The following is a 24,785-nucleotide window of genomic DNA, read 5'->3' as shown; positions in this document are numbered from 1 at the left end:
GCACAGGGCCGTGACCCCCCTCGGCGCTTATGGGCGAGCGGCAAATGGAGTGCACATTCGCTATCTCACACGAGCGCCTCGATTTTGCAGTAAGACGTTACGCCGTCTGTACCAACTATGCTTCAATTATGCAGCACTGGACAAAAGAAGCTTCTTTCTTTAAGCACAGGCGAAGGCAGGATGCGCGATCGCCATAACCTGCACTCACACTGTACACGCGTTGGCGCCCTGAGTTGTTAATGCCTTACTGTTTCGAAAAGGGCATGAGGCTAGATTGCTGTGGAGGTTGTTTTGCATTTCTAGGGACGTGTAACGTACTAAGTGTGTTTCAGGCTAAGAATAATTCTGAGAAGCACATTTATGCCTGCACGATGAGCGCTCGTTATTTCGTTTCTTTATGTGTGGACGCATCTTGTTCGATTTCGGGCTGCATATATGATGCCAGAACAAAATCTGCTGGTTGGTCTCCAGAAACGGGCGATCAGGTGGGGGCACGTGCTCCGTCTTTCCTGCCTCGTCGTCTACGCCATCCGCGAAAGCGTGGCGCTTGCTTCTCCCTCCTCTCCTTCGCCCGCGATGACGATCCGAACGACGGCGCAATCTGCCGTTCGGGAAAACACGACGCCGGGTGCGAGGGGAACGCGGACGGAGGTCGAGCGGCCGGGCGTCTTTTTCTTTCCTCGTCCGACTCGCGCCGACCCAGCCTCGAGGTCGTTCGAGCAGCCAAGGTGAGTGTTGGCGCCTGTTTCGATCCCCGTGGCCACGCAGCCTGGTCCGCAGGGGCCCGTCGCTAAAGTGGCAACCCGAGCACTGGCAGCAGCCAAGCGCGACTTGTTTACGCAAGAAGCGAAACCTTTCTGACGCGGGGAAGCTGGTAACGCCGGTGCCAGCTTCTCGCACGCGGACTAGGCGGGCTGTTCTATGCGGGTCCCGCAGCTGCTCCGACGAGGCTCAAACTGTGGCGTGTTGGCTCTCGCTCATGTATGCAACGTTTCGCTGCACAGTTTTAACAGCACGCGCAAAACACGATCGTACTCACAAGCGCTAATTTATCTAATTTCCAACCCAACCAGGCTCGCTTCGAACAATTACTTTCCTTTGCCTCCGGTACGTATTAACTATGGCAACTATAGCAATACATCTGCAGCGACTGAGTCCAGGAACAGTATCCGTTTAGTATTAAGCAATCACGATCATGATCTCTGTTTAAACAAAAGGTTTTTTTTTTACTGTGCACTAAGACCTGAAATGTTTCGTAATTAAAATTAATATTTATACTCTTTTGCTGTGCTGATTATATCGCCGCTGTCTACATTTGGCTCCTTGATAACTTGTATAATATTTCTCGTACTGGTATTTCCTGCGTAATCCCTTTATTGTATGTTTATCTGATATAATATACTGTATTGTTGCGGACATTATTCTTGCACAATATTTCTGTACTCGGTAAGAGGAGATCCCGTTACAGCATCCTGCTACGGGACATCCTTCAGTATGCTCACATATATATATATCGATTTGTATGCATTGTATAGATAAATACTTCATTCATTGAAGATTGTGCGCGTGATCTGTTGTGTGTGATCGTGTTGTCTTCATGTTTCTCCTGATAGAAATATCTAGCGCCGCTTGGCGTTCATGAAGGCACACCAGCCTCATGATAGATAATTGTGGTACATTCACTATTCGCCTATGCTCTAAAAACAAAGTTTTGTTTCTGTAGTCGCTTCCGTAGTTCTCGTCCATAAGTATGCAATAATGAAAGTGAGAGCAATCAAGGAGTAAAAGGGTGGTAGCTTTACAAGAAAGGGTAATGCATAGCGAAATTTATTTATTATGCCTACGGAGCAAGCTACTTTACTGAATATGAAATTAATGCGCTCTCACTACAACAAATTCTCTCCAAAATACAACAGAAAATATATTGTTGGTTTACGGGTATGGTAGCTGCCCGATAAATCAATTAACGATCAGCGCCATCAGTCTTAACCTTTCGTCTGAACGTGACATACTTTGCTTTATTAACATTTATTTGCAATTGATTTGTGTTTAGCCATATTTCTAGTTCGGATAATATAGGATAGGACGCTCGTGTCATCGACATAAACCGAGACGCTTTTTTTTTCTTACCGTGTGTGTGAACACTGTCGTTGATGTACAGCAAAAATAGAGCGGGACTTAGTTTAGATCATTGTGCCTGTTGAAACTATTCTCCGTTCGACTTGATCATTGGCAGTTGTAAACTGTTGGATATTAGCCAGACAGTTAATTGTAAAGTTAGAATCGCATTGCTCGCCTTGCTCAGAATTAAGCTAGCACTCGATTAAAGTTGAAACAAAACAAACGTGCGCGCATAATTCACGTTTCGAGCTCCTACGCGTGGAAAATGGAGCGCGACGGTGTGCGATTGTTGCCGCGTGAAGTGCAGCCGAGTGCGCGTGCATATCTGCGCGGGCTGGATATAGCGGGCTTGGAAGTTGACCAACGGTCGGTGGGCCAATGGGCGTTGGGAGCCCACAGTAATACTACAGAGAAGGCGGTGTAGGGTGAGATGGGTTGGGCCTCTTTTGAAGTCAGACAAGTGCAGAGCAGAATTAGTTTTGAACAAGCACTCAAGAACATGGATCGAAATAAATGGGCGGCTAAAGCGCGCGAGTATCTGCGCCTAAAATGTGTGGACACAGAATAGAGGAAGAGTTCGAGAAAGGCGGCAACCAAGTACACGGAAACTGAAAATGTAAACAGACAACCAGCATTCGTCAGAAGGAAAGCGAGACAGTGACAGTGAATTGGATGGAAGGGACGGGAACAAAGAATATCACGAATATTTACAAGAATGACAAGTTAGAAAGTCTGTACGATAACACAAAGTGTCTTGCTATTTGAGGCCCGAGCTAGTTGCTTGAGGACCGAAAGGAACACACCGGAGCAAACAGGATTGGGCATGTGTCTGCTACAACGAAAATCCCGAGACCATCCTATAATGGGGTGGGAAGGTATTCATCCAATGAGACGAATAGGTAACGTACGCCTTCCAGAAGCGCTATAGTACAAGCAGCAAGATACGTTTACGGGTTCGGATCCGTTACAATCGGACGGTTACAATCGGAGGTGGGGGGGGGGGGCGGTAGGAAATGGGGAGAAAGGAGATAACGTACTGTATATATATTCCCGCGATGAAATGAAATAAATGAAAAAAAATCTGAGCAATAAACTTAGTCGTTAGTGTGCTTTCTGTCCTGTCGCCTTCCTCCTTCCTTCAACGTTTTGCACACGAAAAAGTGTTTTTCTTTCCTTGTTTGAAGCAATCTTCTATTGATCAATCGTCTGACTCGCTTGGTTGAAAAGATGGTTGAAGGTTCGTAAGCATTTGTGTAATTACTGCCTGCCACGTAAATTGACGGTGATTGCATCTGGCCTATATTTACATAATTTCTAGCGCGTTTTCCGACACACCCCTTGGCCACCGTGAAACCATCCATGAACAAGTTTAATTACGTACATGCTTGGATATTTATTTATTTATTTATTATTAATTTGTTTATTGCAGACGTCGTCCGCCCTTGCGGCAATCACTGCAGGCTGGTTGCACACACACACACACACACACACACACACACACACACACACACACACACACACACACACACACACACACACACACACACACACACACACACACACACACACACACACACACACACACACACACACACACACACACACACACACACACACACACACACACACACACACACACACACACACACACACACACACACACACACACACACACACACACACACACACACACACACACACACACACACACACACACACACACACACACACACACACACACACACACACACACACACACACACACACACACACACACACACACACACACACACACACACACACACACACACACACACACACACACACACACACACACACACACACACACACACACACACACACACACACACACACACACACACACACACACACACACACACACACACACACACACACACACACACACACACACACACACACACACACACACACACACACACACACACACACACACACACACACACACACACACACACACACACACACACACACACACACACACACACACACACACACACACACACACACACACACACACACACACACACACACACACACACACACACACACACACACACACACACACACACACACACACACACACACACACACACACACACACACACACACACACACACACACACACCAAACGGCGGCCCCGCTATTTAACACTGCCGCATCGCACTATTCCATCGGTATTGTATACAAAACGGCGAAGGAGGATTTCCTCATCAAGCTTCTTTGAACAAGCAGGCGGATCGGTTCGTGCGTTGCATTTTTGCATGACACCGAAATATACTGAAAATTGTCGTTCAAGCCGAGGTGCCAGCGAAAATATTATCGCATCTGCAAAGCGCTTGCATGGCCTGCAGCGCGAGCTAGCGCTAGGTTTGTGACTATTAGAGCTCGGAATACATGATACCTACTCCGAGCTCGGCACTGACCGCGCAGTATAAGCCAGCCGAGGGCGAGGAGAGAGACACTCGCTAGGGAGGGCTTCCCACCTCGAACCTGGACGAGGTACTGGTGGCGATCCCGGATCCCGTCCGATGCAATATCTGCCCAAGAATATGAACCCAAACCAAAACAAAAAGCGGAGAAAGGAGAGAGTAAGATGGGGCTCCGTAAACACCTAAAAAAACAAAATAAATTTTTTGTATGTGGACGCTTCCAGGTACAACTGGAGACGGGCCGTAGCAACAGTAATTGGCAGCGACAGGAGATATGTTCACGAGTGCCTCCCTGTACACGTCCTCGATCGCCAAGGAATGCTTTGCCATTGCCCTGGCGATCAAAGAGCAAGAACGGAAGGAGGAACCACGCACGATTATCAACTCGCAGGATGCGGGCCGTTTGTTTTTGAACGGCCGCCTCCCGATAAAAGTTAGAAATTTCCTAGGCGTGATATTGACAAACGGATACAAGTTGATCCGGGGTCCGGGACACACAGGCCTGGAGGGAAACGAGAGTGCGGACGCCTTTGCTCGAGGGCTCACGAACCGAGCAGAGCCTCGACAGCACTGTCGATCCCCCCAAACATTCCAGAAGGAGTCAAGCGAGGAGAACAACGACCTGTTCCGAATGGCCCCTCGCGAAGTTCTTGCTCACCAGCGCGGCACGCGACAAAAATACAGCAGCCCCCACCAATCATTAGAAGGGGAGGACGTTATAGACCTCCGCGGAATTCAAACGGGGGCCTTTCCAAACCTACAAAGATTAAACGAAAATTTCCAATGCTGTTTAGGCACACCTGTCCGTGGTGTGGCGGCTCGCCATCGCTATATCATATTTCGTGGGGCTGCCAAAATAGGCCACCAAATTTAAATACCTTTTTAGGTAAATTTCAATTATGGAACACTCTGGAGCTATGGGAGGCACAACTCGCCAGCTCTGACCCGGAGGTTGCGGCTGGCGCTTTTGGATCACGTCAGGCAGGCGGCAGCAACCAGTGGAGCCCTGGAGCCCCACCCATCGAGCTCATAACCATGCCAACCTCCTTTCAATAAAGTTATTCCTTCCTTCCTTCCTTCCTTCCTTCCTTCCTTCCTTCCTTCCTTCCTTCCTTCCTTCCTTCCTTCCTTCCTTCCTTCCTTCCTTTATTCTTGAACGTAATGTCTTGATATTGTCAGAAACAGTTATTTTCAAAAGCAATTGGGCAAAAAAGAAAAAGAACTCATCCAAGACTATGGCCGCTCAGCATTGGACGTGAGGTTCGGTATAGCTATACACATCTACTAAATTCAACGAGTTTACTTGAATTCGGGGAGCGTGAGAGTGCCGAAGTGCACGCATTTATTTACAATACTACATAACAACATGCAACGCGACATGGGCCCTATAACGTAAGACTATTCCACCATGTTTTAGAGCGCAGCTCTTTGGCGTCCGTTCCTGGGTTTCGCGTCGTCGTCGTCGTCGGCGTTGTCGGCGTCGGCCTCGTAACCAGCTCGCCGACGAATCTGCTGCTCCGCCGCCGCGCATGCGCGCTGTCGGCTCTCCGGGCGAGGGAGGATGATGGAAGGGAGGAGGAGAGACTGTGGAGGAGGGCTGGCTACACAAATGGCTCTTTGGCGTCCGTTCCTGGGTTTCGCGTCGTCGTCGGCGTTATCGTCGGCCTCGTAACCAGCTCCGCCCCCCTTTCATCCCCCCAGCGCTAGCAGCGACCGACTGATACCGCTTTCGTGAGTCCGCTACCGCACTCACGAAAGACGTCGTGCACTTCCTGCAACTCGCATTAACCGTCCATCGATCCACACCGATGTTAGTAGTGGGGGACTTTAATGTTGACATAAAGACAAACAGCAATTTCCTAACACTTATGCGGGAGAACATCCCGTTCCTCTCGCTCGTAACGCGTCCCACGGCTGTGACAACCTCGCGAGACACTTGTATAGATCTCGTCTTTGAGAATCAAGCATTGGTGTACCAAGTCTAACATATATCAGTCTATTTCTCCGACCACAAAGCTTCCTTCATGACTGTCAAGAACTGTTAGTGGAGTCTTTGTTAAAGGAATACGTGTGAAAAATAAAAAAAAATTCTGTGATAGCGCATACATGTGTTGCTCGATTTCTTTGCCTCAATCTATCGAAAAGGTGAAACAGCTTATTTGCTGCGCTCAAATTTCGCATTAGGAAGTAACGTAATCGTCGGTAATTTTTTTTATTCCAATCTCCTTACGTCAAATACGCGTAACCGCTGACGTAAGCATCGGGCAGTGGCCCGCAGGGTTGTCTGAACAGACCAATCAAACGCTCTCCTCGTTTATAGGAGGTCACTTTTGTTTGCATTAAAAACGAATAACTGCCTACGCTGAGCGTCTTGCCTTATGTAATTGGCTGATACGAGGCGAGGAGTACGCTCAAGTGTAGAGGGATTCGATGGGGCCGAGCCAGTGCACTGAAAATCGATAACCGTATGAAGAGTGTGGTGCCGGCGTCTGCGATTGGTCCGCTTTCCCTCACTTAGCTTGCGGTGGCTGGTCGCAAATCGCAGCGGAAGGTTAAGAATGCCGCTAAAAAGGATTCTCAGCAAAGAAAAGTTGAAGAAGGGCAGCGGATTAGGCGAGTTGGTGTTCCATGGTAACATGGAACACCATGGTAAGAAAAGTTGGCTGAGTGAGGTCGTAAACGTGGCAAAAGTGCTCGAAAACGTTACACAGCCACGCAAAAAGTTTTATTGTACGCAAATAAGCCAATGCTCTCCGGCCGGTGCGAGTAGCCAGTGCCTGAGCGATCGGCGGCTCTCTTAGTCCTTTCGGAACTGGACAGCCTGCGGCTATTCATAAAACAAATGTTGTTTTGTTCAGCATATTAATGCATCTTTAACGCGTACACGTTCAGTTCAGTTCAGCTCAGTTTTATTTCCTTAAAGACCCCTTAGCTAGGGGTATTACATAAGGGGTGGGTACAGTTGAATATACAAATATAAACACAGGTATACAGAAAAAATTGTACATGGAAGCTACATTTTCGCAAGTGCAAAACAACAGAAATAATAACATGTGAAAAAGCAGGTTATTGATTAGCCAACAAGGACACATTTTCCAGAAACGATGTCGGGCAAGTGATTGCAGCTACGTGGTGGGGAAGGGCGTTCCAATCTGATGCTGTGCGGGAAAAAAAAGACGAGGAAAATGTAGTTGTGTGGGAGCGTGGGCGTAAGATTTGTAATGGGTGCCCAGTCCGTAGAGATATGCGTGCGGGTGGTGTGATATATGGCTCGTGAAATAAGGTACTGTAAAAAAAAACTTATGAAAGAGGCAAAGGCTAGCAGTAGCACGGCGACGTGCAAGGGGCTGTAGATCAGATTTTGCTTTTAAAGATGATACGCTTACGTCGTATGAGTGTGAGGAATGGATGTATCTGACGACGCGGTTTTGAAAGGACTCGAGCTCGTTAACTAGATAGACTTGATATGGACTCCAGATGGGTGATGCGTATTCAACTTTCAGTCTGATAAGGGATTTGAAAGCTAGTAGTTTTACGTTCTGCGGGGCGTCACGCAAGTGTCGTCTCATGAAGCCAAAAGTTCTGTTAGCTGATGAAAGTATGTTGGAAATATGCGTACCCCAACTGAGATCACGAGAAAGTGTGACGCCCAAGTACTTCGATGATTCTACTGATTCTAAGGGAACGTTTACTATAGTATAAGAGGACAGGAAAGGGTTGCGGCGACGGGTAAAAGATATATGTTTACATTTGTTGGGAATAAGAGTCATCAGCCAATTTTCACTCCAAGACTGCACGTTGTTAAGACTTTTTTGTAAGGTGTTTTCGTCAGTAGCATTAGAAACTGGGTGGTAAATCCAGTTTCTAATGCTACGTCACTGTGACGCGGTGACTTTTCGTGGTTTTGTGACGTCGCGTGACAGGCAGGCGAAGTGGGTGCAGCCCGAGAACTTTTGACCAATAGCCGAGGGCTAATGGTGAAGAGGCGTTGAATCTGAAATACCTATTTTTGTTTTGTTCAGTACAATCATGCACAATAAGAGTGTACACGTCATATCAGATAGGGAGCTATCGAGGTTCGCTTGACGTCGCGTGACTGGCAGGTGTAGTGGGGGTGGCCGTAAAGCTTTTGACCAATCGCGGAGGGCTGATTGCAGAATTGTAATGGAAAAGTTTGGAATAGCTCGACGTTATAGCACCCCATATCACAACACGGAAAATTTGCGCAGAAACCAACTTTGCACGTTGTGATTGTATGATGAATGATTTTGCGTTGTTGCGAAAACCAGTGATTGCCAAACTGTAGGTATATATAGCCTCCCGACAGACGAGATGATATGTGCTGATGTTGCACTATCGTCATAATCGGCTCGTGTTTCAAGCCCCCGAGGACACGTATTGCGCCATAACATCAGGAACGCCTCTCCACCGTTTACCTCAAGTCAAGACCTTTGATTACATTGTCTGCGTAATCGGGCCCGCCTCGACTACATTGTCTCCGCGATAAGCCTAGTTTAGCCGGGCTGGTCGGTTGCTGTCGATAATAGGCAGATCTGCAAACGCTCCAGCACACGCACAGAACAGTAAACACATCCAGGACAGCGACGAATTCATTCACAATTGTATCGGGTATACACAGACTACATATAGTTGTACATCCTGTTGCGCACGCGCGGCAGAGCGTTAAAGAAATACATGGTCGTGTGGTACATCAATTAGAATGCAAAAATTCACCGACGTTTACGATACTCCCGAAGTGTAATTTGAGCGCAGCTCTATACGTGCTTTCATTTCGCGATATATTGAGATAAAGGATTAGAGAGAGACGTGTAGCAGAGTCGGCAATAGTCGAAAATTTGATCTGCCGGTCAAGCGCGTCGACTTTTATACATGACTGGTCGAAGGTTGCGCCGCGTCCCCACACTGGATAGAGCCACAAGCTGGTTCTGCGCACCGAGTGTTAGTGTGGACACCCAAGAAGCCAGGCAATCAATATTCGTCTGTCCTTACATTAGTTACCTGAAACGCTATAACGTCTGGTGGAGTCTTCATAGCGATGAGTCGAATAACTAGATCAGCGTGCCGCGGTCGCATCGACCTCGCATTCCATTGCAGCTCAAAGGGACAAGGCTGCTGAAAACAGTTAAAATTGTTTCCGGTGAAACGTCTAGTGCAGGCCGTCGAGGACTGGAACAAAGGCCTACAAAAGTTGCTCTGCTGCTCACGCTGCTGGTATCTGACGACCGGCGGTTAGAGATCTGATGACGTTGACAAGCATCTTCAGAAGATTGACAAGTTGCACAGCGTGGTTGGCTGAGACCGGTTTAGGTACTGTGTTTGCAGTGCTTTCCACTTTAGTTTAAGCCTTTGTAGAGACTTAATTGTTCCGCCGATTTTGGTGCCAGCGCTGGTCACGATGAGTCTGAAAGGCAGAAGGTCCGCCACCCTCCCCCCCTCCCCTACTTTCCGATGCGTTGTGTCTTTGCCATTCATTGAACGCGCTGCTTTTCCAGTCGCTGGGCCAGCACTACGGCGACGGAAGCATTCATTCTGTTCCCTTCTGTTTGGCTCCCTTCTGTTTGGCTTTCTCTTTTAGTGCCGTTAGTTCATTCTTCAATGAGAGATATCCTTTATCCGTTGCCAAATGTTCACCATTACAGTTAGGGCACCGATATTCCTGACTTTCACGGGAATCTACATGGCGATTCCCGCCGCATTTGGCACAGACCAGATCTCTGGTGCAAAAGCCCTTAACATGAATCCTAAAACACTTATGACATTGCAAAGGCCGTGGTACGAAAGGTCGAACAGGATAGCGCACGAGTCCAGCCTTTATATGACTAGGCAGCTTTACAGAGGCAAAAGGTATCTTCGTGCACTTCGACGAACCCAGCCTTCCAACGTTAATTATTTAGCATCGTGGCGCGCAAACAATCATGCTCTTAAAAACGTCGTCTTTGAGATCCAAGTCGACATCAGATACGACACCAGCTGCTATATTTGTACACTGTGCTATGTAGGGCCGGGCGTGGACCCCACAGATTTCAGACATACCAAGTAGAGTTAGCACCTTCTTATCATCAGTTGTGTCAGCGGCAATGACATTTTTCCAGAGGTTCACGCGAACCTCTTGGATTAGTCTAGGGGCAAGTTTGAAGTAGAAATTAAGTGTCTGTCGGGAGATAGCATTCAGGCTTACCATCGCGTCGACGGGCATGAAAGCTGTCGTAGTCTTAATACTGCTGTATATGACAGACGCTTCACTTGAGGACGATCCCGAAGACGTCCGTCATGGACAGCGGTGCTTGACAGGTATGAAATCATCCGAACCTTCCGATCTTGAGTCAGAAAGCTCAGAATCAGCAGCGTCGGATCCTATATACATGTACATTGATGTGGAACACAAAACATGGGATGAAATTTTGCCATACGTCACGTTTGCTTACAATACCGCTGTGCAGGAGACCACCGAGTTTACACCATTCGAGCTTGTTTACGGACGTCGCGTTACAACCAACTTAGACGCCATTCTGCCGGTAGGCCACGGAGCCACAAGGAATGACACCACTGAAGATTTCGTCGAGAAAGCCGAGGAAGCTCGCCAGCTTGCTCGGAATCGCATCCGCATCCAGCAGAATACCGACGCCTACCGTTACAACCGGACCCGGCGGAATGTCCAGTACTTACCAGGTGACCGCGTGTCGGTGCGGACACCGACACGTGGTCATATATGAGAGCATATGACACCATGTACTCTCAGAGAAATTGTTGCGCTGCTATTTCGGCCGCTATGAAGTTGTACGCCGCCTCAGTGATGTGAACTACGAGGTGGTGCCTCAAAGCTCTGATCCTGGTTCGAACCGACGCCGTCCCCGTGCTGAAGTCGTCCACGTAGTACGGATGAAGCCGTACTACGCACGCGAGGGATAAGCAACCCTCACAAACCGCTTCAGTACATTCCTGTATGTTTTTTTTTTGTCCTTTTCATGTTGGCACTGTTGCCCATGGTGCGCGCCCGCTGCCCTTGAAGCGACCGAGCCGGTCGCTTTTGAGGGGGAGCAATGACGGGAAATAAGTTTGCACGTGACGACACGGGACCCTTAAGGCGAGAACGACGAAGTTCGTGGTTGCGCGCGCGCTCTCCGGTGACCAGCCATCGCTAAAGGCAGACGTTCTTTTTTGCCAATCTGTCGGTGGTAAACTGTTTTAGTTGTAATAGCTGGGTGACAATATTACAAACAGATCATTGCTTTTGCAGTGTTCAAATATAAAGACACACTCACTCAAACATGACTAGGCTGTGTCACGTATCCTTCAGTGCGTCAGTGTTCTTGACTGCTGCACGAGCGATTTATCCCCAACTAGCCCATAAGACGCATGCACTTGAAAGGAGTGAGTGAAGGAGTACAGTGAACTTGTACTGAACTGGATTCACATGCCCAATAGAAGAGCGCACTGTCAGCTGAAACGGGCGTCATGGCTGATGATGTATACGTACTTCTCATTGTTCGGCTACTATTGTCTTTCGCTTTCGAAAGTTATCCTTTCCACTGGAAACAGCGCGGAGCTCGCCCGTTAAATTTGAGTGTTTTCAGACCACACAAAACATACCGCTGTTCACCACCCGAAGTTCCACACGGTTCATTCACCACATCACACACCACACGAACTCAGGAGTGCCACATTTTAAATTGCTGCAGCGCCAAACGCAACTGAAGATTAATTTCCTTCGACAGATCGAGTTTCTCAGCTGGGCTCGTTCACTCGCCAGTTATGAACTCGATGGACGCGCTAGGCCTACGCGTAGCTTAAACAACATCAGTGGTAGGCGAGTGCTGATTATCCGCACTTCGGAACTCGTAAACATGTTTCCGTTCGTTTCGAGCATAACAAAATACACATACACCAAGCACAGACGTTGCGGCAATCGTGATTCGGTTGGATGTTTTAGCAGACAATCGCACTCAGACCGGCGGAACCCGGTGGGCAGGTTGGATTTGTCGGCGTCGTTCGAAGCCGGTTCGGATCCACGTGGCACTGCCTCAACCCACAGTCGTCGGTCGTGCCGTTGTCGGCCTAGTATTACAACACTGTCTTTCAGGAACACTGTCGCGCGCGTCGTGCGTCCAAAGAACTCGGACGATCGTTGGTGTCGGCGTCTTCGCATGGGCGGTCATCATAGGCATAACAGCCGGAGACTTTGGAGCCTCCGATTGGTTGACGCCGGCGACGCAGCGCAGCCTCTCATTGGTGCACGCCGGCGAAGCGCCGCCGCGCGTCGCCGAACTTCTAGCATCGGCAGTCGACAAAATCTCTGCGCGTCGCCACGCTTCACCCTGTTTCCGCCCGACGCTTTTGTGCGTGCCGAAGCTTGCCGACGCGTGTCATGGTTTGGACTTTAAGAGGAAGCTGTAGCTCGGGCCCAACTCTGACGCGGCCTATTGAAATACATGTAAAACGCAGAAACGTTTCTCTGAGATAATCCCTGGACCGATTTTAAGGAAATTTGTTGCATTTGAGAGAGAAAGTTAAATTCTAGTGACTGTTGGTAGCGGAATTTCGATTTAGGTCCTGAATTTCGGTAAACAAATTTTCAAAAATTTGAAAGTTTGAAAAAAAATGAAAGCACGAAGTTTACAAATTCATACCTCTGCATCAAGAGCAGCTATCGCGGTTCTGTAAACGGCTTCCATTAAATCATTCAAAGCAGACAAACTCGATACGTCATTTATATCTTACGTCAATTTGTTACGTTGTTTACAAGGGTTCTGCAAAGGCTGTATTTCCGTATTATTAAATTGTTTTTAGATTCATGTGTAACATATAAATTTTGTCCGCTTTAGACGTACTACCAGTTGCTGCTCGCAGACTCGCATTATCATTTTTGTTGCTGACTTACAGAGTTGTAAACTTCACAGTTTCGTTTATACATAATTTTCAATTTTTGCCAATCTTTAATAAAAAATTGACGGCCTAAATCAAAAATACGAAACAAATAGTCACTAGATGTTCATTCTTTTCTTTTAAATGCAACAAACCTTCTCAAGTTTGGTGCAGTGGTTGCCGAGAAAAACGAATTCTGCGTTTACGTGTATTTAGATAGGAGTACCCGAGCTAAAAATTACTCTTAAGGCGTGGCGGTACCCGTCGCGTCGGTGCAGCGTCTGGCACACGACACCGACGCATACGGCGTCTCAACAAGTCGCTTCTGTTGCGGCGGGCGCCTGAAATGGCGCGCCGTCTCAACCGCAACCTCCCACAAAGGAATACGGCATGCATTTTAAAGCGAAAGCTTTGCTAAGCTAGTAGATCCGAGTTTCGTCGTCGCCAGCAATTTGACCTTCATTTGACAGCAGCTGCACCGTAGCCTTGACAACGCATCACATGACTCCCAGCGCCGAGCTGCGCCGCCGCCGCCGTCTTGGCGCATGCGCTCTCCGCAGCTGGGTCGCCGCCTGACCACGTGACTTGCCCCGTGCCTGGCTAAGAGGACCGCCACGCTTGCTTAGTCAGGGCGCGCTTGGCATGAGGACGAGGCCGGGCCGTCTTCTCTGAGCGCTGCGCGGGAGCGGAAGCCTTTGAGCCGCCGTTGCCAAGCGGCGTCTGACCACCCCGCAGATATCGCCGGCTAGTGATGCGCGTCTACCCAAGCCTAATCACAGTCATGTCTAGCCACCGACCTAGGCACAGCCGTCATACCTGGTTTAACGATGATTGTATACCTAAGTATAATAATTACATCTACATCAAAGGTCGATTAAGTGAAACCTAGACAACCTGGCTAAACCAAGCTATCCCATTTTTCTGAAGCCTTAACTTCCCCCATCTCCGCTGGTCCCTGGTGTTTGCGATAGCAGAGTCACGCATAATTTATTTTCATCGCACCAGCGTTGACAGACGTTTCGTAGCTGACAGAGTGCTGTTGCTTTTATCCCACAGCAATGCGGCAGGCCGATGTGCCGGACGCGGTGTACTTTGCACAATGTTAGAAGAATCCAACCAAAACGCTCAACTTTGCTATCGCTGGCAATGCTTCGTTCTTCGAATGAAACTCCCTTTTCATTTTAATGAGCAGCGCCCTAATGCTTAGCTTTAATGATTTATTAACGACGTCAGCAAATTTGCTTCCGTGTCGTAACGTAATGACTAACTATATCGATCACGCCGGGCGGGCTTGATGATACTAATTTATACATCAAACTAAAATTCCTCGTGAGTTTCCCCCACCTTTCATACATTCTAATTATGATCATATTACTTTCAGAATGCGCGTGGTAGACTTCACAACTTTAAAGATTATGTCTCAGAACTTGTTTAGCCGTTGCGCGTGTGATCGACGTTACTTATTAAAGGGACACTAAAGAGAAACACTTGATCATTTTAGGATGATGAAGTGTTCTTTCATTACTATATCTTCTGTAAGTTTTGCAGTACTAGGCCGAATATTAGAACATAAGGTCAAGATTAATTTTTTTTTTATTTCGCGCCGACACCCCAGCGTCGAAATGTTATTGCGAGGTCATGAAATTCAAAGTACCTTTTTTTTCCGTATTTGCGCGTTGCAGCTCAATGACAGTTCTTGAAGTTTTCTAAGTTCAGTGTTCGTCGTTTAGAGAGCAGCTCTCAGGCGCCTGTTCATGCCTTGAGCGTCGGCGTGCCTCGGCCTCCCTCGGCGTAACCGAGCGAACCAGCACAGCGAAGGATGAACGAGTGCAGCGGGGTACGAAAGGCGGGGATAAGGAAGAGAGCGTGAGGAAGAAAGCGGAGGAGGAGGGTTTGGGCGAAAGCGTGAGAAGTGTAGTACCGTGCAAGACGGGCTTTGCGGCGACGATGGCCTTTCACCGACGACGCCATCGGTACGATGTATGGAAACAAAGCGCTGCGTCAACGGAGGTCTGTCTGCGACGGCTGCTGTGAATCACGTCACGCTCGTGCTGCCTCTCGCGATTTCCCGATTAGCGAGGCAGTCGCGCCACGCTTCGCTGCGTTTGCAACAAGGCGCGCGAGACAGATGGTCCACGCCAGCCAATATATCGCGAAATCAAAACATCTATACGGCTGCGCTCAAATTACGCATTAAGGAGTATCGTAATCGTCGTTGAATTTTTCTGGAATACACTACAGTCGATATTTAGGGATAAGAAGTTAACTGGCGCGAATAGACAATATAATAATCCACGACCACACGCTGGTACTCCGATGTCAAGGCAGCGTCGCCAAGCTTATTTTCTTTTTTGTGTGTTTTTCTGGCTTACCAAGCCTGACCTCGCGGTAAGAGTGGCTTCACCGGCATTGTAAAAGGGGGATTTAGTAATACAGATCAGGTAGTTGTGATTGCGATGGCAATTGTAAGCACAGGCCAGGTGAATTTCCACTTCCATCACCGTCGTGATGTTCCTTAAAAAGTCCGAAAAGGTCCCATCCCGCCCCGCGACTCCGTGCTGTTTGAGGGAGAGGGTGAAAAGGCGAGCCGAGGAGAAGGATGCTGGCTTGATGTTCGCCGGCACGGGAAGTTGAGCACCGTGGCGCGTCTGAGTGCGGCTGCTTCAAATGGGCCGCTTTTGGCAAAGAGGCGGTCTAGAACCAACCACCGACATCTGCAAGTGTGGTTTGGGAGCAACGATTGCAGCGTTACTGTGTGAGGAGGGAACAAACGTAAGAAACAAACTGTTTTGTATTCAATGATATAGACACTCCAGGCTCAATTTTGCCATCGCCGTAATGTTTCGTATAAAGGGCGGCTTCGACTCCGCCAACAAGTCGCACTTTGCAAGGTCGCGCGAGCCATATCTTGAATGGGATCTGCAGACGGCTCATATACCTTTGTGCGCGCTGTGTTCTCGTCGCTCTTGCGTTGAAGCGTAAACGGCGCGAAGGTCACTTCGCTCGCTGCTGCTGCCGCACTTTTGTGCACAAGCGTTTTGACAGCAAGTGTCCGCGCTCATCGAGTGTGATGTGCTCGTATGTGCGTGCTGACACCATCCTTGTTAATTCAGTTAGCAAGCGAATGTTCCCAAGTTTATGCGGCCGATGAAGCTACTATCCTTACTTAGTATAGCTGTTAATTTTTATTTATGGGGTTTTATGTGCCAAAACCTATTTCTGATTACGAGGCATGCCGTAGTGGAGGACTCCAGAAATTTCGACCACCTGGGGTTCTTTAACGTGCACCTAAGTCTAAGCACACGGGTGTTTTCGCATTTCGCCTCCATCGAAATGCGGCCACCGTGGCCGGGATTTGATCCCGCGACCTCGTGCTCAGCTGCCCAACACCATAGCCACTGAGAGACAACGGCGGGTTCGTATAGCTGTCGGCTAGTTTGCTATTGCTATCGATGCTTCGCCTTTCGGGGGTAATTGTTGTATACCTCAACCATCCAAGGAAATTTTCGTGTCGTTGTTGGTGCGGTAAGCAATATCTCCCCATACGTGGGCCGATGCCGAAGATAGTGCAATGCCGGGCCGACCCGTGGCGGATGTGCAGTTCGCCATTAAGGGGCCCACATACACAGCTTCGCTGGTCATCTTACTTCGCAGAGTAGAAGGGCACTGAGTTCTTTAATTGAAACGACACACAGTTTGATTTCATTCAACAGGAATAAAATTCCACATCAATGTTGTATACGTGCGGCGAGGAAAGAGATGACAACTCCCTTGCTTTATCATTAACAATAAGTTCCTCGTTTTCAGCACCTGCTAAAGAAGGGGCGCATTCACGCTGCTATCAGTTGCAGTAAAAAGCAGCTCTTAAAGTGTGCAGAAAGATGCGCTCGTAAGGTGATCACCTGCTACAACACGCCCCCCCTACGCTGTGTTGTTTCGCTTGTCAACGTGTGTCTGAATTCTTGTGGCACAGTGTTGGCGGTGTACTTGATAGCTGTTCGACGTGTTTTGTCAAAAACCTTGAGCTACGACTGCGAGATAACTGCTTACGTTAGCTACTTCCGTGCGGCTCCACTGGCCGACGCGTTTGGCGTCCGAAAATGTGAGCAGGTTTCTTCGGCCTGCAATGAAACCATGCTCTGCGCAGGAGTGCAGTTTCTACACTCGTATGGCTAACGTCCTTGCTGCATTGCTTTGTGCACTCAAAGCTAGAATCGCCCAACGAGTAGCGTTGCGGGGGAGATTAAAACGCAGCTTTAATGGCAGGCCACCAAAACAAATTTCGTGCCTTTGACCCAGTGGCGTAGCTAGGTCTTCTGGCAAGCGGGGCCCATTGGTCTTCTGTGTCAGAAGACCTATGAATAGCGTGTCAGTGACGCTTATCTCCCCACCCTATCTAAACACGCCACCTACTTCTTGCTGCGCGGGCGTCAATGCTACGACAATTACGAGTCATCTTCATTATGATCCAGAAAGCCTTTCTTTATTTACTGCTTTTGGCAAACGTGATCATCCTAGCTGCGGTACAGCGACAAAATTGGAAATGAAATGGAGCGCGCTGCGCGTCGATTCTTGACGTCACCATGCAAAAAACGAGAAGGCCACGATGAAGCCCGTGCCAGCGAAAGCTTGCGCTACTGTTCGTCTGCACGCGCAATGGAGATGATAGAGATATCGATGTCAGTAGAGCATTATTTCATATTTCTTTTGGTACTGCCATAGTGGCGGGGCGCCCTCAGTACCAAAGTACTGCATGCTCTAGCACCCAAGACGATTTTGTTTAGAGAAGTTTTTAATACGACTTTGGGTCCTCAATTCCCGAATAGCAATGTTTCCACCATAATTGCTAATCAAGCAGTTATTTAAGATATTCTTATTAATTACCTCCCATGCCTCCCAGACACATAACCTGATAGAATATCGGGAGATATCCTCACAAAATTCACCTTTTTGTAAAACTCCATGTGGCTGAAACAGGACACATTATTTGTTACATGAAGTCACACAACAACAACAACAGGTGCAGGACGCGGAGAAGCAAAGGAAGGGAGGAAAGGTAGGAAGGTCAACCAGACGCGCGTACAGTTTGCTACTCTACAAAGGGGAAATGGTTTAGGGGAAGAAAAGAAAGGAGAGGGAGAGAAGAAGGTACTATCAGTGTAAATAAGTGCTGTTGTCCATAACTTCAGGCCTATAATTGGTCACTGAGGCCAGTGAGTTTCATGAAACGTAGCAGTGCCTGCGTCGCTTTGTAAGCCTGCGACGCGTGGGGCCATGGTCCGAGAATCATAGTCTCTGAAAATGGTCTGCTATCCAATCGGTTTAATACCCTCCGAAGAACGTCGCGTTCGATCTCATAGAGATTACAAAAACGCAACACGGTACTCGATGGCCTCTTCACATTTGAACGAGTGACAAATGGGTGTCGGTCATTCCAGTAAGGAATGAGTAAGCTTTCGTAAAAACCATCCCTAACCTGAGGCGGTACAGTAAAGTTGCATCACGGCGGGAGGAGTTCGATGGAATCTGCAGCTTCAATGTAGGATCCAGCCGGTGGAGACAGTAGTTGGAGATAATCGGGGTGTTCCACAACAAAGTTTCAGTCTCGGTTTGAGCAAGTAAAGTACCCCTCGCAGCGTCTGTCCTTGATAAGGGTATAGAAAGTGTCAGGGTTTCTTTATGGACTGACCGGGCGGCATCATGCATCAGCAAGGTCATTTCGACGATTCCACAGTGTCCCGGAAGCCATTGGAAGCTGATGTCGTGTCCGTTTGTGAGGGCTTGATGGAGAAACTCTCTGGTTTCAAACACCAGTTGTCCATAGGTCTTGCGTTGCAAGGCTGATTGCAGACTCTGAAGGGCTGCCTTAGAGTGACAACAAACCAGCCACCTTAGAGGTTTGGCTTGTGCGCTGTAATTAACAGCAACACGTAGAACGGCAAGCTTCGTTGTCATAGAGGTCGTTACACGGGACACTTTGAACGCAATTGGGACTTGTAAGGCCAGGAAGATAACCGCGCCTGTGGAGCTAGTGGCTGAGACAGATCCATATCGGTGTAAATGTGCGTATTTTGTTCATTTTCCTTGTTCAATAATGACAGTGTAAACTGACGTAGAGCCACCGTTGTATGACGGGTCTTATTCGTAATTTCCAGAATCGTGAGGTGTACTTGTGGCTTTCGTATGCACCAGAGGGGAACAGTGGTCTTGCTGCTGGTGTAAAGCCGGACGGAAGGTAGGCTTGATGTGTCGCAACAAGTTTGGAAAATGTGGCTTGAGGTCTTTGTACCGGTAATACAGCAATATAGGGACTGGGTACGTGATACAGATGTCGAATGCGTGTGCTTTGGTTGTCAATCATTATATATGTTGGAACCAATAGTCTCTAGAAATCACTATTGTTGCGTGAGTCGAGGTGCATCGTGGTAGTCCAAGACATGTCCATAGAGGCTGACCTTGCAAACTTTCGAGGGTACGGATGTTTGTTTTACATGTGTTCGCCAAAACCGGCAAGCTGTACCGTAAGAAGACCAGAAACAGTGCTCTGTACAGTTGCATCATGGACCTTGCTGATGTGCCCCAGGTTTTTTTCCGCACAGGAACCTCGTTATATGTACAATCGAAATTAGTCTCCGCTTCAGGTGGATGAAGTTGGGGCTCCACGAAAGGTCCCTGCCAATAGTCACACTTAAGAAGCGTGAGACTTCTGGTATTTGATGCCCTGGCCATTGAGAGAAACAATGTACGGTGCCATGGGTTTTCGCGTGAACGCGGTTAACGCGAACTTTTCGATGGACACACTAAGGCCTTGTTTGCGGAGATACGAACTAGTCTGGGTGGCTGCCCGCCGAATTCTTGCGCGCACTTGAAGACGAACCACCGCAAGAGACCAAAGACAAATATCATCCGCGTACATTGATATGTGAATTGTCTTTGTTAATATTTCAGCAAGGCTGAATACCCCGTCCTGTAGGACGCCAGCGTGACAACAACAAAATGACGCCTGACACCTGAGAAAATGAAACAAGAGACGGTTAGCCATGACTAGGAGACCGTGTTATTATTCAACACCGCGAAACTGATACAAAACTTATACAAACAATACAAAACTGATAAATGAAACATTGTTTACATACTGACGACACACAAACCATGGTGTGACATGAGCGCACCGCACATGAAGCGTTCCGCAAAGGCGAGTAGTTTAGCAATCACTTGGCGAATTAAAATGGCTGTGGCTTAGCTAAGGTTAAGCCCAGGATGCGAAGCGTACTAGCCTTTGTTTTAGTTGTTGAACCACTGTTTAGCCTGGTGAACTGCTGTTGCTTGGCTATATTTGGTTCGGCTAGACGAAGAAACAACTCATGCGTTACTCTGCTTCGCCTTCAAGAGTGGAACGCGACAGCGTTCCCGTCGACCCGCCAAGGGGTGTAAGACAATGAGCTACGGCGCAGCGACTACGCGCCCCGCATTGGACGCGGTGAGCGTCGAGCAACGCAGCGTTCGGCGCGGCAACGAAATGTGCGCCTGAGCAAGCGACGCACGCCTGAGCCTTAGAAACAGCTCGTTTCTAAGGCAACACCGCATTCACTAGAGGCGCTTTTGTACCGCTTTGAAGCAGCGTACTCGTGGCTCAGTGGTAGCGTTTCCGTCTCACACTCCGGAGACCCTGGTTCGATTCCCACCCAGCCCATCTTGCAAGAGTTGAGCCAGAGCCACCTAGAAACAAGCGCAGCTGCTTGCTTATATACCGCCGCGACGCCGCGAGCGACGGCGCGAGTTGGAGCCCCGTTTCTCCTCTGTCGTGATGTCACGGCGTCACGTGGTATGGCATGGGGTCAAAGGTCATTGAAGGCGACACCGCCGCGCCTGAGGAGCCGGCTTGAGCTCTAGTAATATGCTTCGCATAAAAATTTTCAGCCCGTACATGCGTGCAATTATTACGTAGGATGTTCGTAAATCTGCAGCCGACAATTCAGCGGCACTACGCATCTGATACATGAGCTCGTGCTGCTGGTTACCGGAGCATTCTTTACCATTTACGTCCAGTCAAGCCGGCGGAAAGACGGTAGGTCTTCAGATGTATGATACCTCCCCCCCCGCACACACACCTGGCACCCGGGGCCCACGCCCCTCCCTTACCGTTGCCACGCCACTGCTTTGACCCTTTTGAGCACAAAGATGTCGTCACTTACGTTTTGTACGGATGTGGCGTCACATTAATTTTTGTTCCGCTCGAATTGTTTCCTCCTCACACAGGTGGCGCCAGGCCCCAGGGACAGCCGATAATCAGTCATGTTTTGAACGTATGGGCTTCTACGGAAGCTTCGCTGCCAGGTATACTTACCGTGTGCGCGCCTTGTGTTAGAGCTCGCGTACACTCAAGTGGCGCGTTGCAGTTGGAGGCAGCATGTAGCGGTCACTCCGCCGCAACCGCCTGTCTTCATCACGTCAGCGCTCTGATGGCGATTACCCGGGCTCATCGAGTGCGATCCCTTCATCTTTAGACACCATGCTTGTTAATTGGGTTAGTAAGCGGATGTTTTACTGCAATTTATACGGCCGTCAAAGTACTAACCTTACTTCGTCTAGATGTCTAATAATTTGTTATCGCAATAAATTTCGGGCGAAACTGCAATTTTTTTCTTTAGTGTCTCTTGGATACATATATATATATATATATATATATATATATATATATATATATATATATATATATATATATATATATATATATGCATATACATATATATATATATATATATATATATATATATATATATATATATATATATATATACACACACACCTTTCGCTGCTCTCGTATAATAGGAGTCATGAATGGGCCCGTCGTGCTGGGCCTCATCCTGAGGACGCTCTTCTCCTCCTTGGCGTACGATGTGGAGCGTCCCACCAAGCTGGGCCCGGTGGGCGGACGCAAGGTTCAGGTCCTGGGGACAACCATCGAGGAGTACCGAGGCATCCCGTACGCGGAGCCACCCGTGGGAGAGCTGCGCTTCAAGCCTCCAGTGCCCGCCAAGGTGAGCTCACAGCGATAGCAATCGCTTGCCGTCCTAGTTACCAGCGATTCTGGTCACGTGTTTTGGTGGTTCGTGTGGACGTATTTAGAGGCTGCGTTCCAGTGCTCGCCGAAACAAACGGCCAAATATTAAACAGCTATGCGGATAGCGGGCAACTCAAGTCTCGTTCCAGTTGAAGCGGGCAAAAAGAAAAAAGAAAAACTGTGTCGCGGTGACACTATGGAACCCAAAAAAATGCAGATTATTTTGCTTTCCAAACAAGATGGCGATTAAGCATGGGTAGAACCGCCTGGGCATAAAAAAAAAGAAAAATGTTTTCACGCTTTTATATATGTGTGTTTATTGTAGGCCACGTCGTGTTTTTCGAAGGCTCGCACGCAATACAGCGATGGTATCTGTAAGAGATGCAACGACACCGAGAAGGCCAGTAAAACACGAAATGGGCACCACATGCGTCAATTCCACGTTTATAGCTTGCAGCTTTTTCACTTGTCGATAATCATTTGCACGTGACCTGCTAAGCATGCAACAGGTGCCACTAAATACCAGTTCCAAACATATGGTTTTAAGATGTCATGCTCACGTTATTGCAAAGCGAACTTCGCGTCTTAAAAAACTTGAGGTCGACATTCAGTTGCACTTGTTTGTAAGCTTAGCAGGCTACATTTACATGTCTACGAGTAGAAAATATCATGCAGATTCCACGTACTCTGGGAATGGATGTAAACAAAGCTTTCTGTGCTGTTAGCTTTGACTGATCAAAATTGCGTTGATGTCGACCGGGAGTATTTAATTTCTTCAGCGTTTAGTACAATATACCAGGGTGGTGAGTCGATGCTAGACGTTACCGTGAGTGTATCACTGCTGTTTGCGTAGCACACAGCGAGACATGTTTGCTTGAGGCTTTGTTGTGCGCCATTATTCATAACATCCGATAAGGTTAGCATTGTCATTGCCTCATACGGCACATCGCATCTTGACAGAAGAGTTAAACTTTAATTGAATTGTGGAGCTGTACGCGACAGAACCACAATCGGAGTATGAGCCACGCTATTGTAGCGGGCTCCGGATAAAGTATGACGCAAGAGGGGGCACAGAATACGAGAAAGGCGACAAGGACAAGCGCTGAACCCCTGTGGTTCTTCGACGAGCACCTAAACCCAATTTCACGAGCTCTCTTGTATTGCGTTCCCGCCGAACTGCGGCTGCAGCGGTCGAGATAGAGCCCGCGACCTCGCGCAAGACCATAGCCGCAATGCTAGCGCAGCGGGGACAGAAGCGCTGATTCGACGTGCGACCGCTTCCGTAGAGTCGCCTAAGCGCTACGGTGCTTTAATGTGGCGTTGTGTCTGCACGCTACTCGTCAGTTGTCCACTTGACGAATTTACACGGTGCTTATTTTTCAGAAATAGCAAAAACGTGCTGTACCGTACCTTGTACAAAAATTTACTGAGTTTGTCCGCAACAGCTGTTGTGTCTATAGCAGTAGCATTTACTTGCCGTGTAAAGTCACGTTTTCCCTCTGCCGCCCTCCCCCCATGTATGGGAGCTGGGAGCGAAGAGTAGTACGGAGTGTATTGGCTAGTTTTGTGGTTGCAGCTCCTTCTACTCAATATATGCCTCCTCTCCCTACTTCCTCTCTACCGTGCTATCTAGATACCCTCTGGATTGTTGCACGTTATTGCAAAGGTAAGTGCGCCAGTTTCTACAATACTTTTGCAGGAGGTCACAGATAATTACAGCGCCTCGAGGGTAAGGTGCCGACGTGATCCAAAGGAGTTTTTCGCGACGCCTTTCGTCCCTGCCACGCTCCTGCCATGTTTATGCATGCTCTGAATTACCTCGGAAAGCGGCGTACAGTGCTCACGGAATGAAACGCGTCAATTTAGGGCTAAGTGATCCGCATACTTTCGTTTGAACCGGCTACAGTTCGTGTCACATCGACGTAATTCTGGCGCGTACACTTACATCGGAGTCCTCGTCACCTTTGGTGACCAAATTCCTAGCGACATGACATGGTGCTCTCACATACTTTGCACATATGTAGGGTTCTACTAAATGCTCGTGTCCCATTTCATTCCGTGAGCACTGTACAAGACAGCGACAGCAGCAGTGGGAAAGTCGAAGCAAGAGGCAAAGAAAGATTCGCTTTCAAAGTGGCAGTTTCGTTAGAAGGGCGATCCCATTGGCGGCGGTAGCAAGGTTTGCGTTGCAGGTACGTACGGTGTTCAAGGTACACGTCGGTGCGACATTTCGGCGCAGCGCAGCA

At 48.3% G+C, this 24,785-nt stretch overlaps 1 protein-coding gene across 1 annotated transcript in view; it reads left to right on the top strand.

Moving 5' to 3' along the window:
• The first annotated feature begins 617 nt into the window (after nt 1–617).
• The window catches only part of LOC135899638 (acetylcholinesterase-like), a 215,346-nt gene continuing 191,178 nt past the window's right edge, over nt 618–24,785 (top strand). The window contains exons 1-2 of the mRNA XM_065428944.1: nt 618–728; nt 22,308–22,516. Coding sequence (XP_065285016.1) covers nt 22,313–22,516 — 204 coding nt within the window. The 5' untranslated portion in view covers nt 618–728; nt 22,308–22,312. The remainder of the gene's footprint in view (nt 729–22,307; nt 22,517–24,785) is intronic.

This window comes from Dermacentor albipictus, unplaced genomic scaffold, assembly GCF_038994185.2.
Source record: "Dermacentor albipictus isolate Rhodes 1998 colony unplaced genomic scaffold, USDA_Dalb.pri_finalv2 scaffold_16, whole genome shotgun sequence".
In the NCBI taxonomy this organism is placed as follows: Eukaryota; Metazoa; Arthropoda; class Arachnida; order Ixodida; family Ixodidae; genus Dermacentor; species Dermacentor albipictus.
The sequence above is the reverse complement of the archived record's forward strand: the minus strand, read 5'-3'. Positions and strand labels throughout refer to the sequence as shown.